This window comes from Balaenoptera musculus, chromosome X, assembly GCF_009873245.2.
Source record: "Balaenoptera musculus isolate JJ_BM4_2016_0621 chromosome X, mBalMus1.pri.v3, whole genome shotgun sequence".
In the NCBI taxonomy this organism is placed as follows: Eukaryota; Metazoa; Chordata; class Mammalia; order Artiodactyla; family Balaenopteridae; genus Balaenoptera; species Balaenoptera musculus.
In genome coordinates, this window is record NC_045806.1 from 90,955,672 (window position 1) to 90,971,844 (window position 16,173).

Sequence of the window (16,173 nt, forward strand, 5' to 3'; positions counted from 1 at the left end):
ACAACTATGTGAAAATATATCTACACAATCATATATTTAATGTGAAGATATAGCTATGCATTCATATATTTTAAAATGGAAACATTTTCTATATTTTAGAAAGGAACAAGGAAAACTGAAAACACTTTTGTTAGGATGATACAAACATGTTGTTGTAATGTTATCTTAATATTCTTGTGCCTGTGGAGAGGGATCCTCTTTCCCTGATGTACTTAAATCTCCTTACCCTCTTTCCAAAAGAACAATAAGAGGACAGGGTGTTGGAGTAAAGGGAATTTCACAGTGGGAATAATATGCCCCCATCTCATCTGTCCTTCTGCCCAGCCTCCATTAACCATCATGATCTACCAGAGGCCGGAGAGCTTCCTATCTGTGGTGCTTCAATGCCCTTGCATCATTAATATCATCATCTCTACCCTTCTTCTAGGAGTGGATCTTATGAGGGAGGTATGGAAGAAGTTAAGCATGTTTAGCTATCAGTCCGAACCTTTGAGAGCCAGCAGGGGACAAAGGCAGAAATCACTGTGTAACACTCTGGACTTTCTTGGCAGGTGAATACTGCTATGCATGAGGCAAAACTTATGGAAGAATGTGACGAATTGGTAGAGATCATCCAGCAGAGGAAGCAAATGATTGCTGTCAAAATCAAAGAGACAAAGGTAAAGCACAGCAGTTCAGTGAGGCCAAGGCCGAGTTGACTTTACAAATGTCCAAGCTTCATCCCGATGGTTCCAGTTTGAACTTGGATCATGAAAGCAAGAAGAAATGAGGTTTTAGGGAGATGGGCAAATAAGAAGCAATATTTGGCCTAGTGCTATGAATTCAGTCAAAATGATGGCAGTTCTGGGGTGTTGGAAACGTTCTATATCATGACCTGGTTGGTAGTTACATGGGTGTGTGTATGTGCAAAAAATCATGGAGTTGTACACTTCAGATTTGGGTGCTTTGCTGTGTGTATGGTATAAGTCAATACAAAAAGAAAAAAAAAGTAATGGTAGAAATGTGGGCCAGAATTACAGAAGGATCATGACTGCCATTGTAAGGACTTTGGGCTTAATCTGAAAGGCATTAGGAAATCATTCTAGTTTCTTAGGAAGGGAGAAGGCGAACAGATATGGCAGAAGTGTGCAGGGTAGATCAGAATGGGATGATACTGAAGTCAGGCAAGCATGTTATGAGGCTTATGGAATGATTCTTGGCATGAGTTGATGACGGCCTAACCAGGGAAGTGGTAGCACAAACGGAAGGGAAGAGCATAGCAGGCATTGCTAGCAAGGAACTGATGGGAATCACCGACTGATTAGAGATAAAAGATGAAGGAGAGAGAGAGAAGACTTGCAGGCGTTTAGCATGGGAACTGAAGACTCGCAGTCAAGAAGCTCAGGTGTGAGCCTCTCTGCAGCTCTATGGTTTTACGCTTGCTGCTCTGCTGGTCAGTGTAGTGATTATGAGCTCGTGCTGTGTGTACAGTGTGAGGAATTATGAGAGCCTGGAGTGCTAACCATTACTTTGTGCCATGCTGGGTGGTTCCAACTAACACAGGAACTGAAGTGTCCGAGAACACAGATCTGTGAACACATAGGTATGCTTAAAGATGCTTAGAGAAATATATACATAGAAATGTAGATACTCATAAAGAAAAAGGAGGTGCTTTTTATTAAACATGTATGTGACAAAAAAGTGTCAACAATGGTGATCTCTGGGTGGTAGGGTTTCTTTTTATACTTTTTATTTTCTAAATTTTCTGTAATGACCACGCATTGCTTTTATAATAAAAATAATTAATGTGATCAATAAAAAGAGGAGGTAGGTAACCTGGAGTATATGACTGTGTTGCAGGGTAAGTAAGCGGGCCGTAGGTGGTAGGAGGGGTTGACAAAACAGACATGGTGGGTAGGGTGACAAGGTGAGTGCTTAGTACAGGGACCATGGGATGTTAATAGGTCTTATTTTTAGAATCACTGCAGCAGATCTCCTTCATGTTGTTTTATCATTTTTAATTAACCACTAGGTATGTTATCTTATTTTTCTTTTGCTAATTCTTTAAGGTTATGAAACTGAGAAAGTTGGCACAGCAGGTTGCTAATTGCCGCCAGTGTCTTGAACGCTCAACAGTCCTCATCAACCAAGCTGAGCATATCCTGAAAGAAAATGACCAGGCACGGTTTCTCCAGTCTGCAAAAAATATTGCTGAGAGGTGAGTTCCTTATGTTCTTTCAGCATGCCTCCTCTTATGAAAAGGGGCCAGCTTAACGTCACTTAATTCTGTTCAGGCATGCATCAATATGGAGCAGCTGCCACCTGAAGATTTTGCCAGCTGGCTAGTTACTAAGCCTCAGTGTGGTAGATTGCCCTGTGGATTTCTGGCACCCTTCTCTCTGTCTCTGTAGCCTACCGGTTCTTCTAATGCACAGCCAACCATGTGCCCTAGTGATGCCATGGCTCTCTGCTGCCCACTCAGGGCTGGAGCTTTCTATGTTGGTGATGGTGTAGGAGCAGAGAAACTTCTGGCCACATAGATAGGTGCATGTGCTTCTTAAGTCTAGACTATAGCACTAGACTCCCTAGATTTGAATCCTGCCTCTGACCCTAAACTAGTTGGCTGCTCTTAGGGAAGTCATATAACCTCTCTGAGCTTCATTCTCATTCTCTCATTTGCAAAATGGGAATGATAATAGTGTCTATCTCATAAAGTTTTTGTGAGGGTTAAATGAGTTAGTACTTATAAAGGCTTAGAATAATGCCCAACACAAAGTAAATGCTCAATACTATTATTATTGGAGAGCAGAAATTGGGGATGAGAGGAGATTGCTACCTCTTGCAGTATAACTATTAGCAACATTTGACTATTTAATTAGGTACAAGTATTACGTTAATATAAATAACTTTTAAGTGTTTAAGAAGAGTAAATTAGAGGTGAAGAAATGAAAATTCTTTCAAGAAGTTTGCTGTGAAGAGAAGGAGAGAGATATGGCAGTAGCTAGAATGACTATGAGGTAGAGGAAAGTTGTGGGTATTATTTTTTTAGATAGGAGAGATGTGAGTGAGTTTAAAAGTGGATGTAGGTCGGACTTCCCTGATGGTGCAGTGATTAAGAATCTGCCTGCCAATGCAGGGGACAAGGGTTCGATCCCTAGTCCCGGGAAGATCCCACATGCTGTGGAGCAACCAAGCCCGTGTGCCACAACTACTGAGCTTGTGTGCCACAGCTACTGAAGTCCACACGCCTAGAGCCAGTGCTCCACAGCAAGAGAAGCCACTGCAATGAGAAGCCCGCGCACTGCAATGAAGAGTAGTCCCTGCATGCCACAACTAGAGAAAGCCCGCGCAGCAACGGAGACCCAACACAGCCAAAAATAAATAAATTAAAAAAAAAAAGTGGATGCAAGTCAGCTAGAGATGGGGCAAAACTGAAGCTGTGGAAAAAAGAAAGTATGTGGCCAAAGCACAAATGAAGGGACATCTCTTCCATTTAACCAGAAGGAAGACAGAAGTAATGGATGTGGATGTCAGTATGCCCAGCAGTTTGGTATGAGAAATTGAGGAACTTATCATTTCATATCTACCCCTCTCTTTGTAAAATAGGAGGCAAAGTCATTTGCTGAGCATGAGCAGGAAGGTAGCAGGGTTCTCTAGCTTTTTGAACATATGGAATACAGTTATAATAATTGCTTTAATGTCTAATTCTAATATCTGGGTCAGTTTCAATTAGTTGCTTTTTTCTCTTTATTATGGGCTTTATTTTCTTGCTTCTTTGCATGTCTGGTTATTTTTTATTGGATGCCAGACATTGTGAATTTTATCTTATTGGGCACTATATATTTTTGTATTCCTATAAGTATTCCTAAACTTTGTTCTGGGACACGGTTAAGTTACTTGAAAACAGGTTGTTCCTTTCAGGTCTTGCTTTTAAGATTTGTTAGGTGTGATCAAAGCAGTGTTTAGTCCAGGGGAAATTTTTCCCCACTACTGAGGCAAGACCCTTCTGAGTACGCTACCAAGTCCCCCATGAATCATGAGATTTTCTGGTCTGGCTGGTGGGAACATACACTATTCCTGGCCCTGTGTGAGCATTAGGGTTTGTTCCCTCTAATCTTTTTGGGTGACTCTTTCTCTAGCATTGGGCAGTTTCCTTATATGCATGTGTTGATCAGTATTTTATTGAATACTAGAGGCAAACCCTCTGAAGGTCCCAGAATTCTCTCTGTGCAGCTTTCTCCTCTCTAGTACTCTGCCCTGTGAACTCCAACCAACTTAGTCTCCTTGGATTCACAGCTCTGTGTTCTTGATTAGGGGCTCCATCGGGTTCCACCTGATTTCCCCTTCATGTACCATTTTATTCCCTTAATTTTTGCTGGAACAAATTTTCCCACAGCTTCCTAAGAAAGAGTACAAGGTAAATACAATTTTGAGAATTTTTTGTTTAAATAATATTTTAAATTTATTTTCTAATTTGATAGGTTGGAAATAAATTTTCCTTATAATTTTGAAGGCATGGCTCTATTGTCTCCTAACTTCCACTGCTATTTTGATTCCTGATCTTTTGAATGTGACCTATATTTTAAAATCTGAAGCTTTGAAGGTCTTATCTTTAATCTACTTTTTTCTGAAATTTCACCAAGATGTGCCTTGGTGTGGGTCTTTTATTATTCATTTTTCTTGGGCACTAAGTGAGTCTTTCCAATCTAAAGACTACTGACTTTTAGTTCTGGGAAACAGTCTTTTATTATTTGCTAAGGACTTCCTCCCCTTCTCTCTTCTCTCTTTCTGGGACTCTAATTAGCCAGATTTTGGACACCCTTGATTTTCCCTCTAATTTTAAGACATCTTTTATCTCCTACTTTCCATGACTTTATCTTCTTGATCTAAGATGTTTCCTTAATTTTTCATCCAATCCTTCTATTACAATTTTAATTTAAGTATTTATATTTTTATTTATAAGAGCTCTTTCTTGATCTTTGCTTCTTTTTTAGCACTCTGTCCTTGCTTTATGAATACAAACTATTTATCTTCCTGATGATATTAATGATCACTAAAAAAGTTTTCTTCTAAACTGCATTGTGTTGGTTTCCTCCACGTTCCTTTTCTCTGTTAGTTTCTGTCTTTCCCTAAATGTTTGGGGAGCTTTCCACTGCCTGTTCGAATTTAAGATTAAAAGGTGACTGGAAGATCTGAGGGGGTGGGAACAGTTTGTTGCTTGGTGAACTTTGCTATAGGATTATAAGGCGGAATGCTAGATTTTTAATTTATTTATTTTTATTTTTGGCTGCATTGGATCTTTGTTGCTGTGCGTGGGCTTTCTCTAGTTGAGGCGAGCGGGGGCTACTCTTCCTTGCGGTGCCCGTGCTTCTCATTGCGGTGGCTTCTCTTGTTGCAGAGCACGGGCTCTAGGTGTGCCGGCTTCAGTAACTGTGGCACGCAGGCTCAGTAGTTGTGTCTCACGGGCTCTAGAGTGCAGGCTCAGTAGTTGTGGCCACGGGCTTAGTTGCTCCGCGGCATGTGGGATCTTCCCGGACCAGAGATGGAACCCGTGTCCCCTGCATTGGCAGGTGGATTCTCAACCACTGCACCACCAGGGAAGTCCGGAATGCCAGATTTTTATTGAGTGGACCCGTCTGTAGGTGTTTTCTCTTGGGTCGGTTACCCATGGAAGGAATCCACCAATCTCCTGCTTCTGGAGGGGGATGAAGGGTACAAGTCTGGCTGCCATTATTCTAGGAGCCAAGCAGGGAAAGGGTTTTAAGACTGCTTTTAGTATGGCGTCAGGATGAGAGAGGGGTGGTCTGTGGTTGGGTGGGTCTAGTGGTCTTGCTGTTCCTCATGCAAGCTTTCAACTGTCTGTGGCAATAAATCAGCTTCATGTTTTTGGCTTCCCAATTCAGCTTTCTCTGCTCTGTTGTTGGTTACCACTCATCCATCCCTTTCTAGTTTCCAGACATTTGTTGACAATATCTTACTTGCATCTCTTTTTCCATTCTCTTTGTGGGTTTATGATTTTTTTTCTTTGTCATTTCAGTGGGATTTCATGAGAGCAGAGATAAAACATGTATTTAAACCACTGTATGTAATCATGTCCACTCACTCTCAAGTCTCTGAAATGTCTTGTGCCACTACCACACTATTGAAAGTATTCTTTCCAAGGTCACCAAATGAATACCTTGTTGCTAAATTATAATAGACATTCCTTTGTTTTATCTTACTGTTTCATCTTACTTGGTCTCTCAGTAGCATTTGTCCCTACTGACCATTGTTACTTGAAATTTCTCTGCCCTTAGCTTGAGAACACTCCTGGTTTTCTTCCTACCTGTCTGGTTTCATTTGCCTTTGTGAGCAACTATTCCTTGACCTATTCCTTTATGCTGTTGTTCTTTGTGATTCTGTCTTAAGCTATTCTCTTTTCTCTGTACACATTCTCCCTGTTGCAGACTTGTAGCACCTAGGGCTTCGGTTACCATTTAGCTGTCGATGATTCCCAACTCTCTATATCTAAATCTTCTTTTCATGGGCTCATGTATAGCCTATGTGGTAGGAAGAATAGATGGCTAACTATGTGGTATGGCTTGAGAATCATCTATGCAACCTAAATATCTTTCTCACTGGTCTCTCATAGGGTCTGAAATTCTTCCCCACAATTATTCATTGTAATGTATTAAGAACCAAGACTTCAGTTAAAATGAAATTTTAACTGGGAGAGTTATTCCTTCCCCCTTACAAATGGCACTTATTACATATTATCCCTAATAGAGATCAGAACCTTGAGAGATATCTAATGTTGTGTTTTGCTTAAATACAGAAACACAGACACACACACAGACACAAACACTTACATATATGTCAATGTCATTTTTATCTCATCCTTAACCTTCCAGCCACTGTTAACATTTGGGAGTGTGTGTGTATATATATATATATATATATATATATATACCTCACAAACATAAGGTCATGTCGTATGTACTGCATTTTACCCTATGTTTGAAACGTAACACATCACGAACTTTCCCCTGGCATTGGATATTTTTTTATAACCTGATTTTCAGTGACCTTATAGTGTTTCATCTTTTGATGTATGACACATTACTTAGCTCAGTCCCCATTGTTAGACAACTAGGTTACATACAGTGTGTTGAGTGCTCTTATAGTTGTATCTTTGCATATGTCTTAGTTACTTCTTTAGTAAAAAATTTATGAAGTACTTAGAGAACGGGACGTCTGGTTTGCAAGTGGGAACCTCTGTGTAGCGTGTGATGAAAAAACATATTTTAAAATAGCTGATGTTGAGAAGGGCAAGAAGATTTTGTTCTGAAATGTTCCCAGTGCCATACCGTGGAATGGAGAGCCAAGCACAAGACTGGGCCAAATTTCCATCGTCTACTTGGGTGAAAAACAGGTCAGGTCCCTGGATTCTCTTACACAGAAGTCAACAAGAACAAAAGGCATCACCTGGGGAGAGGAGATATTGAATGGAGTATTTGGAGAATCCCAGGAAGGACATCCCTGGAACAAAAATGATATTTGCTGGTATGAAAAAGGCAGAAAGGGCAGACTTGATAGCTTATCTCAAAAAAAGCTACTAGTGAGTAATATTTGGCCACTGCCTTATTTACTACAAAACAGAAATAGCTCATGACTTTTTTATGTGTACCATATTTAAATTGATCTCATACACCAGAATTCAGATCATGAATGGCTGATAGGATATTTCTGTTGGACAGTCATGACTTAAATAAGATTGGCTTGTGGATAAATGAGTATGATCAGCTTTATGAATTTTGATAGTAATTCCAGTTCAGCAAGTGCCATCACTATTTTCCCCTTCTACAGATATGATTGGGGGACTTCCCTGGTGGCACAGTGGTTAAGAATCCACCTGCCAATGCAGGGGACAAGGGTTTGATCCCTGGTCTGGGAAGATCCCACATGCCACGGAGCAACTAAGCCTGTGCACCACAACTACTGAGCCTGCGCTGTAGAGCCCGTGAGCCACAACTACTGAAGCCCACGTGCCTAGAGCCCGTGCTCCGCAACAAGGGAAGCCACCACAATGAGAAGCCCGCGCACTGCAATGAAGAGTAGCTCCCGCTCACCGCAACTAGAGAGAAAGCCCTCATGCAGCAACGAAGACCCAACGCAAAAATAAATAAATAAATTTATTTAAAAAAAGATATGATTGGACTTGATTAAATAATGTTCAACTTTGCACAGAGGTGGTGAATGCCATCTCAAAACCTATAGGAGACTGTGTTTACATTTAGATTTATATAACTGGTGGTATTAATATATTTAACTACTGAGAAGATCCCTTCACTGTCTCATTGAACAGAGTAAGACTCACCTGTGCTTCAGGCTGTGTTCATTAGCCTGTTAAGGCCAGGACTAACGATAAGCTGGCAATGTCCACTTTCTCTTTTTGGTCTTAACTATGCCAATTTAATCAAAATTCTCTGTATCTAAAATGTTGCCTTTTACTTAATGACAGGCATTTTAGTCTGGTTTAGGTATAATGCCAAATAAAGAGTATTTAATACTTCTCACATTTTTATAGATAATCTATAAGGTCGGATGTTTTTAAAATTCAGCATGACAAGATACAGTAGCAAATTTTGCTTGTGAATTCTTCACTAAGTCAGACCAAGTTATGGTTCAGGATTGTCTTTTAAACAGCTATCCAAAAACACATACAACTGCAGAACTACTGTATATGTGTGATTGGTAATGGTGCTTTTGCCAACTCATTAGAAGGATTAAAATAGAGGAGATATACCATCAGCACAAATTTTGTACATTATGTGATCATAAGGCTTAAGAATTAAAATCAAAATCACAGATCAAAAAAATTTTATGAAGTAGAACTGTGATGTCAAAGAATATTTACATTTTAAGCTATTTTGATATGTAATGCTAAATTTGGCCTCCAAAATTTGAATCATTTTCAGTCCTAATAAAAACATGTAGGCATTATTTAATATAGACATAAAAAGCTTCTATGATGTCTTTACTTATAATCATAAATGCTATCTCATTTTAATTTACATTTCTTTGATTTTACATGTAGCTGGGCTTTTTAATATATTTGTTGGCTATTTTCATGTGTTATGAATTAACTTTCTGTTTTATTTGTCTACGCTTCTCCTGTCACCACTTTGCTTTCTGCTCATTCCCAGACACCTTAAAATCTGATCTGCCTCTAGTTTTGACCCCTTCCAGTCCATCCACTGCAGCTGGAGTATTGTTCTTATTTTTTTTAATTTATTTTTTAAAATATTTTTAATTTTTTTTTTTTTTTGGCTGCGTTGGGTCTTCATTGCTGCGCTCAGGCTTTCTATAGTTGCAGAGAGCGGGGTCTACTCTTCGTTGTGGCGCGCGGGCTTCTCATTGCGGTGGCTTCTTTTGTTGTGGAGCATGGGCTCTAGGTGCGTGGGCTTCCGTAGTCGTGGCACACGGGCTCAGTAGTTGTGGCTCACGGGCTTAGTTGCTCTGAGGCGTGTGGGATCTTCCTGGACCAGGGCTCGAACCCGTGTCCCCTGCATTGGCAGGCGGATTCTTAACCACTGCGCTACCAGGGAAGCCCTGGAGTATTGTTCTTGAAACATAAATTTGAGCACATCACTCCTCTGCCTCAAAAGCTTCAGTGGCTCTCATTGTATTAGTTTTTCATTTGTTTATCCTGACCTGAATTTTATTCCTGAAACCTCTCAATTTCCAGAAACAGCCAAAAGCTATTGTAGGTAGATGTGTAACAGGGTATCCATGCATAAGGATATGTATTTGTTTAACTCCTCATCCCCTTACAACTAGTTCACCATACAAGTTTCCTCTCTGGTCTTCCTGCATTCAATGCCTCTTCTCTCCACTTTAACATGCATATTGTTGCCAAGTTAACGTTTCTTTCCATCCTGTTATTTGCATGCTCAAGGATCTTCATTGGCTCTGATTCAGGTCTGGCACAGGACCTAAACATGTATATTTTGATCAAAGCTCAGAGATAAATCTGATGTGGAACAATGGTTTAGAATTGCTGAAGTATGTAAAAATATACCTTATTTTTTTTTTTTAAAGGAACTGTCTACATGGTTAAGGGTATAAAGTTTAGAATCCAATGAACATAGGTTCAGTTATATATTTTTTTCTGATCTTTGTGTGACCTTGAGCAAGTTCCTTAACCTTTCTATGTCTCATTTACAAAATGGAAATAACCTTTGCTACGCAGGGCGATAGTAAGGAGTAACTTTATGTAGAGTACATGCATGGTGTCTTACATATACTAAATGCTCAATAAGGTTAGCGTTTGTGTTGTTGTTAGTCATTCAGTTATTCATTCAACAATTGTTTATTCATTATGTGTCCAACACTGTGTTAGGGACCATGGAAGATGGATCCTGCTCTTGAGACTCTTAGAATTAGTTAAATGGAAATGTTATAAAAGGTCAAACAAAGTACAGGATTTAGGGGAAGGTTTTAACCAAGCCCCAGCATGCTGGCTTGTTGATTAGCATTAAAAAAATAGAGGGGGAGAAAAAATTCTCTCAAACTGCTCTTACCAAGCCTTCAGAGGTCTAGTTTTGATGCTGCCTGCCAGATGGAAAATGATGCAGAGGGGAAAGAATCCTGTATTTACTTCTCCTAATTAAGACAGGATGGGGGAGTGTGTTTGAGGGGTGAACATATGTGAATAAATATGGTATAACCCTTAATTGGTTCCTGATGATTAAAATTTAAGTGGTTTCCATTGAAAAAGCACAGATATGATATTTTTCACTAAATGAATCAAGCCCTAGCAGTCATTTATTTTCACCTTGTTTAACCAGAAATCAAACATTGGATAAAGGTTGCAAACCTATTTTGATGTATATTGATGTACTTTTCTCTCTTCCAGGGTCGCTATGGCAACTGCATCTTCTCAAGTTCTGATTCCAGACATCAATTTTAATGATGCCTTTGAAAACTTTGCTTTAGATTTTTCCAGAGAAAAGAAACTGCTGGAGGGGCTGGATTATTTAACAGGTGTGAAAATACTGTGCTTTCCTTTCCATTCTAGTCCTTTTCTTTTGGTGTGCTTTTACTTTAAAATAATCTGTAAAGGGCAATATTGATCATGAAAAATGCTTTTATAATCTTTAAGATGATACATGTATCTCTTTAGATAGAATATATTTTAGTTCATGTAACAGAAAAGAGAAATGAGTTGTCAATGACTCCGGGGACAGAATGGGTATACATACCATCCTTACTTAAAGGTAAAAAACAAGAAGTTGCTGATGGTTTTCTCCTTATGAGCCTGTCAGTAATATAACGTCACTTGTTATAAGGGGTAGAACTCGGGTGGTAATTAAAGAATATTAAAGAATGTCTCACATGGGTATAGGTACCACCCAAATGATTTTAAGGAAATTTAGGAATTAGCAGATTAGGAAGAAAAATATCTGAGTTGCAGAGAATTTTAGAAGATGAGGGAGACAACCAGTCTGTTAAAAACACTGACTATCTTCAGGATTGTTGAATGATCATTCCATGAGAAAAATATACACACACAATAACTTTGTGTTTGCAGTTATCTTTGTCACTATGTTAAAATAGCTGTCATTTATTGAACCTCTACTTTATACCAGACACTATATATTAATTTTATATCATGATCCTTACAACGAATCTGTGAGGTAATTATCATCCCCGTTTTACAGATGAGGCAACTCATATTAATTTGCACAATTAACCCCTATTAATACTGCCAAAAATATATAATACAACTTACTTTGAAAAAAAAGAAATAGGTCGAAGGTCACGTAATAAGGAAACATGTGACCACTTTGCTCTAATATCTACATATGTGTTAGTGCAGGCAGAGTAGACGATGGGCAATCAATCATCTCAGTAACTTAGGCTTAGATCTTTGCCTAAAATACCTTTACCATTGAAGCAAAAATGGTTTGGGGGAACTTGAGGTCTCAGCACTTGGATTCAGGTTGTATGGTACATGCAATCTAAAGCTTCTTATTAAGAAAACCTCCTTTCCACGAGATGTTGGGTTGGGCAGCAAGAATAACGATTGTAAAATTCCAGAACAGAGAGTATGCTTTCCTTACCTTCTTTTCCACCTTTCCTTACAGCCCCAAACCCACCATCTATCCGAGAGGAACTCTGTACTGCTTCCCATGACACCATTACAGTCCACTGGATCTCGGATGATGAGTTCAGCATCAGCTCCTATGAGCTTCAGTACACCATATTCACTGGCCAGGCTAACTTCATCAGTAAGTCATGGTGTAGTTGGGGCCTGTGGCCAGAGATAAGGAAATGTAAGGAAGCAGTAAGCTGCTCAAGATTGGCCGGGGCGCCACGAGGCAAGTGTTTGTAAGACATGTTAGGTTGTTTAGTATAGTGTTTCGTAGTAGACAGTGCAAGCTCCCCCAGGGCATTGCAAAGACCTTACTGATGGGTGACAAGCAAGTTGTGTATTTGCTTGCTGGGCAGTCACTGGGGCCACTCCCATTTGTTATGTGATCCTTAGCTTTTCCTCAGTTAATCCATGTCACTCCACTCTCCCAAATCAGAACACAGCTCAGAATTCATTCCTGAGTAGCTAAGCCACCATCATTGCCGATCCTATGTGTGTGAACATCTCTCTCCTTGACTCTTCTTCCACTTCATTATCATGGTAAAATACATTACATTCAAAGACTACCACTTCCTTTACCACACCTATTTGTATCAGTGAATAAGTGAAGTGACAACCTCCTGCCTCTGTCACTCTTCCCTCTACCCCTTCTCCCTTTCCTCCAAGAATTACACCAAATATAAAATGGCCCATCAGTGGGCCATCAAATGAAAGACGTTCGCAAAGCAAAGTCATTTAGCCTACATGTTATGATTTCACCTTCTGATGAATTGGAGCAAGACAAGGCAGTAGGATCTTAACTAGAGCTGCAAGTTCCCCTCAATGTGCTGGGGAAAATGGAAATGAAAGCAGAATTCAAAGTGGATTCAAGATTGGAACTGATTTGCACCCTAAGGTTGCATAGCTGCAAATTAGTATTTTCTTTTTACCTTGTGTTTGTGCTTCTGTGTCTGACTTCACAGACCCGCATGAGAGGAGTTTTTCCAACGAAACCATCCCGATAGGCTTCCTTTTCCCGTCTTGTGACAATTTAGGGCCACATGGTGGGATGGGGAGGTGAGAGGACATTTGGGCTCAAACTCTAAAAAACACTTGCCTCGTGCAGCTCCATCCTAAGCCGCTTGGCCCTGGTAGCTGCTTTCCTGGGTGTTTCTTCAGGTTGTGAAGTCGCAAAACGCTAAGGCCTCCCCAACATACTTGTTTGCAGTTGTCTCTCCTGCTCGGGAAAGTCTTAAAGCCAGTAACTGTGCTTCTCTTTCCTGATATGGGGAGAGCAGTGGTCTCCTGGGAGTTGAGAATAAGTCCAAGAAGTGACAAAGATCAAAAGGCTGTCACCTCTGTTTTCAAGGGTACATAGTCCTTTGTAAAGAAAAGCTTAGAGGATAATTCTTAATAGTGAGAGGACCATAGCATCTTACAATTGGAAGGGACCTCAGACGTCATCTTGTCAAATCTTCCCTTCTACCAGAAACCCTGAAGGTGTTTGTCCTGTCTCTGCTCAAACATTTCCAGTGATGGGTAGCTCAATTCTAGCAAAATAGCCCATTCAGTTGTCGTGCAGCTATAAATAATTGTCAGTGCTTCCTTATAAAAGGCCTAAGACTTCCTCCTAGTGAATAATAATAACAATTTGGATACGTATTATGCTTTTCCATTTACAAACACTCCCATATATGTTATGTCATTTGGTCCTCATGACTTCTTCCTTAGCCTTATGAAATAGATGATATTAATTCTATTTTATAGATGTAGAAACTGAGGCTCAAGTTAAATGAGTTGTCCAAGGTCACAGAGCTACAAACTGATGGAGTCATTATTTGAACCCAAGCCTGTCAGACTGCAAGCTTAATGCTTCTTGAATTAAACCAGCTACCAATTAGATCTAGTCCGCTGAGGATAGCTGTATTATTGCTCTTGTGTGTTAGCTAATGCCCCCTTGTCCTGTACCTTTTTTCCAGCAGCCATGTTGACTGTCGCGTTGACTGAGCATATAGTCAGCTGAAATCCCCAGGCATTCCAAATCCTATTCCTATACAATTGAATATCTAAACTGAAATACAACATCTTGAATTTATTCCTATGACATTTTATCTGATTAGTTCTGATTCCTCATTCCAGCCTACCAAAATTCTTTTGTATGTAGTTTCTGCCTCTCAATATATTTACTTTCCCTTCCAGCGTGCCTTCTATGTCTTCCTCCTTCGACCATTGATAGAAAAGTAGAATAGGACAGGAACAAAGGCAGAGCCCTGAAGCAAAATTTTGGATAGCAATGGGCAGATAAGTTGAAACTATTTTACTAGGAAAAAATATTCATGAAGATTCCAGTCCTACATGCCGGTCTGGCCTGCCACTGTTGACTGAACCCTGGTTGTGAGAGCTACTTTCCCTTGAGGTTTTCCTATATTTTCTCTTTTTTAAAACCACTTTATTGAGGTATAATTGACATACAAAAAGTTGTCCAGCAACAGGTGAATGGATAAAGAAAATGTGGTATATACATAAAATGGAATATTATTAAGCCTTTAAAAAGAAGGAAATCCTGCCACATGCAGTAACATGGATGAACCTGGAGGGCATTATGCTAAGTGAAATAAACCAGACACAGAAGGACAAATACTACATGATACCACTTACATGAAGAATCTTAAAATAGTCAAACTCCACATTTTCTTTAACCAGAAATTTCTTCCTTGCTGGTTAGAATTTTGTCTGGAGAAGTACTTCTCCTTATTTTTTCAACTTTCCCCCTTTATTTCAAACTTTCTCCCCACTTTATGTGAGATTTGAAATTGTCACAAGCCAGTAATGTTTCAGATGATGCTGTTAGCTGAATGAGAATTCCAACAGATGTTTGGATAATGGTCTTCCCCATTACTGTATATCTTTCCTCTGTTTCAGCTTTGCGTTTTGCATTATGAAAGCACTGGCTATAACCTCTCCCTGGCCAGGCAGTCTGTAACATACTGCCACAGAGATGTAACTTCTGTTTCCCCTCATTTTCATTCTCATGCAAATGCTCTCCACACACATTTACACTCAGGTTCATGGATTTCCATATTGTGGCCTTTCCATTTTGAACAAGGTTTACACTTCCATTACCATAATTCAATGATAAATCCCATCTCATTAAGTCTCAGTGATACCCAGAGGATCATATATTTACCTTTTTAAATTTTAGAAATGATTTCAAAATTACAGAAAAGTTGCAAGGCCAGCACAAAGAATGCCCATATACTCTTTACCCAGATTCACCTATTGTTAATATTTTATCCCATTTCCTTTATCATTTGCTAACATTCTCTGTTTCTGTCCATTTTTTCTGAACCATTCGAGAGTAATTGGCATACATCATGGCCTTTCACCCCTAAATCCTTCAGTGTGTGTTTCCTAAGAATAAAGAAATTCTCTTATGTATCCACAGTGCGGTTATCAACTTTAAGAAGTATGACGTTGATGCAGTACTTTTAACTAATCCACCGTTCATATTCTAATCTTGACGGTTGACCCAATAATCTACTTTATGACATATTAAGGACCCAATGTTGTCCTATATAGTCTAGGATCAGGTATTGGACTTAATTGTCATATTTCTAGCATCCTTTAATCTGGAACATTTTCTCAGCCTTTCTTTGTCTTTAATGGCATTGATACTTTTTAAAGTACCCTTTGATTTGTTTATTATGCTGTTCCTTATTTTGAGTTTTTCTGATGTTTCCTCACGCTTACATTCAGATTACACATTTACGTCTGGAAGGCTACATAAGAGGCGTGTTCTCCTTAGGACATCACATCTGGAGACACACGATGTGTACTTGCCCTTCATTGGTGATGCTAATTTTGATCACTTGATCAAAGGTGTTGCCTGATTTCTTCTTTGCATAGTTACTATTTTTCCTTTTGCAACTAATAAGCAATCTGTGCCATGATAACTTTAAGACCATGAAAATATCCTGCTTCCTCATCAAACCCACCCCACCCCCATCCGTGTTTTAGCATCAATCAATAATTCTCACCTGATCCAACCTTTACTCTGATGATGGCAAAATAATGATTTT

The 16,173-nt window shown here is 39.4% G+C and overlaps 1 protein-coding gene and 1 pseudogene across 6 annotated transcripts in view; both read left to right on the top strand.

Moving 5' to 3' along the window:
* Nucleotides 1-16,173, top strand: part of MID2 (midline 2) — a 99,041-nt gene that overhangs the window by 73,152 nt on the left and 9,716 nt on the right. For 5 of the 6 annotated variants that reach the window (XM_036840362.1, XM_036840363.1, XM_036840359.1 and 2 more), the window contains 4 exons: nt 552-659; nt 2,049-2,197; nt 10,877-11,004; nt 12,108-12,341. In XM_036840362.1, the coding sequence (XP_036696257.1) occupies nt 552-659; nt 2,049-2,197; nt 10,877-11,004; nt 12,108-12,341 (619 nt within the window). The remainder of the gene's footprint in view (nt 1-551; nt 660-2,048; nt 2,198-10,876; nt 11,005-12,107; nt 12,342-16,173) is intronic. The other variant, XM_036840361.1, reaches the window with a different exon arrangement.
* Nucleotides 2,286-7,577, top strand: LOC118888910 (annotated as a pseudogene).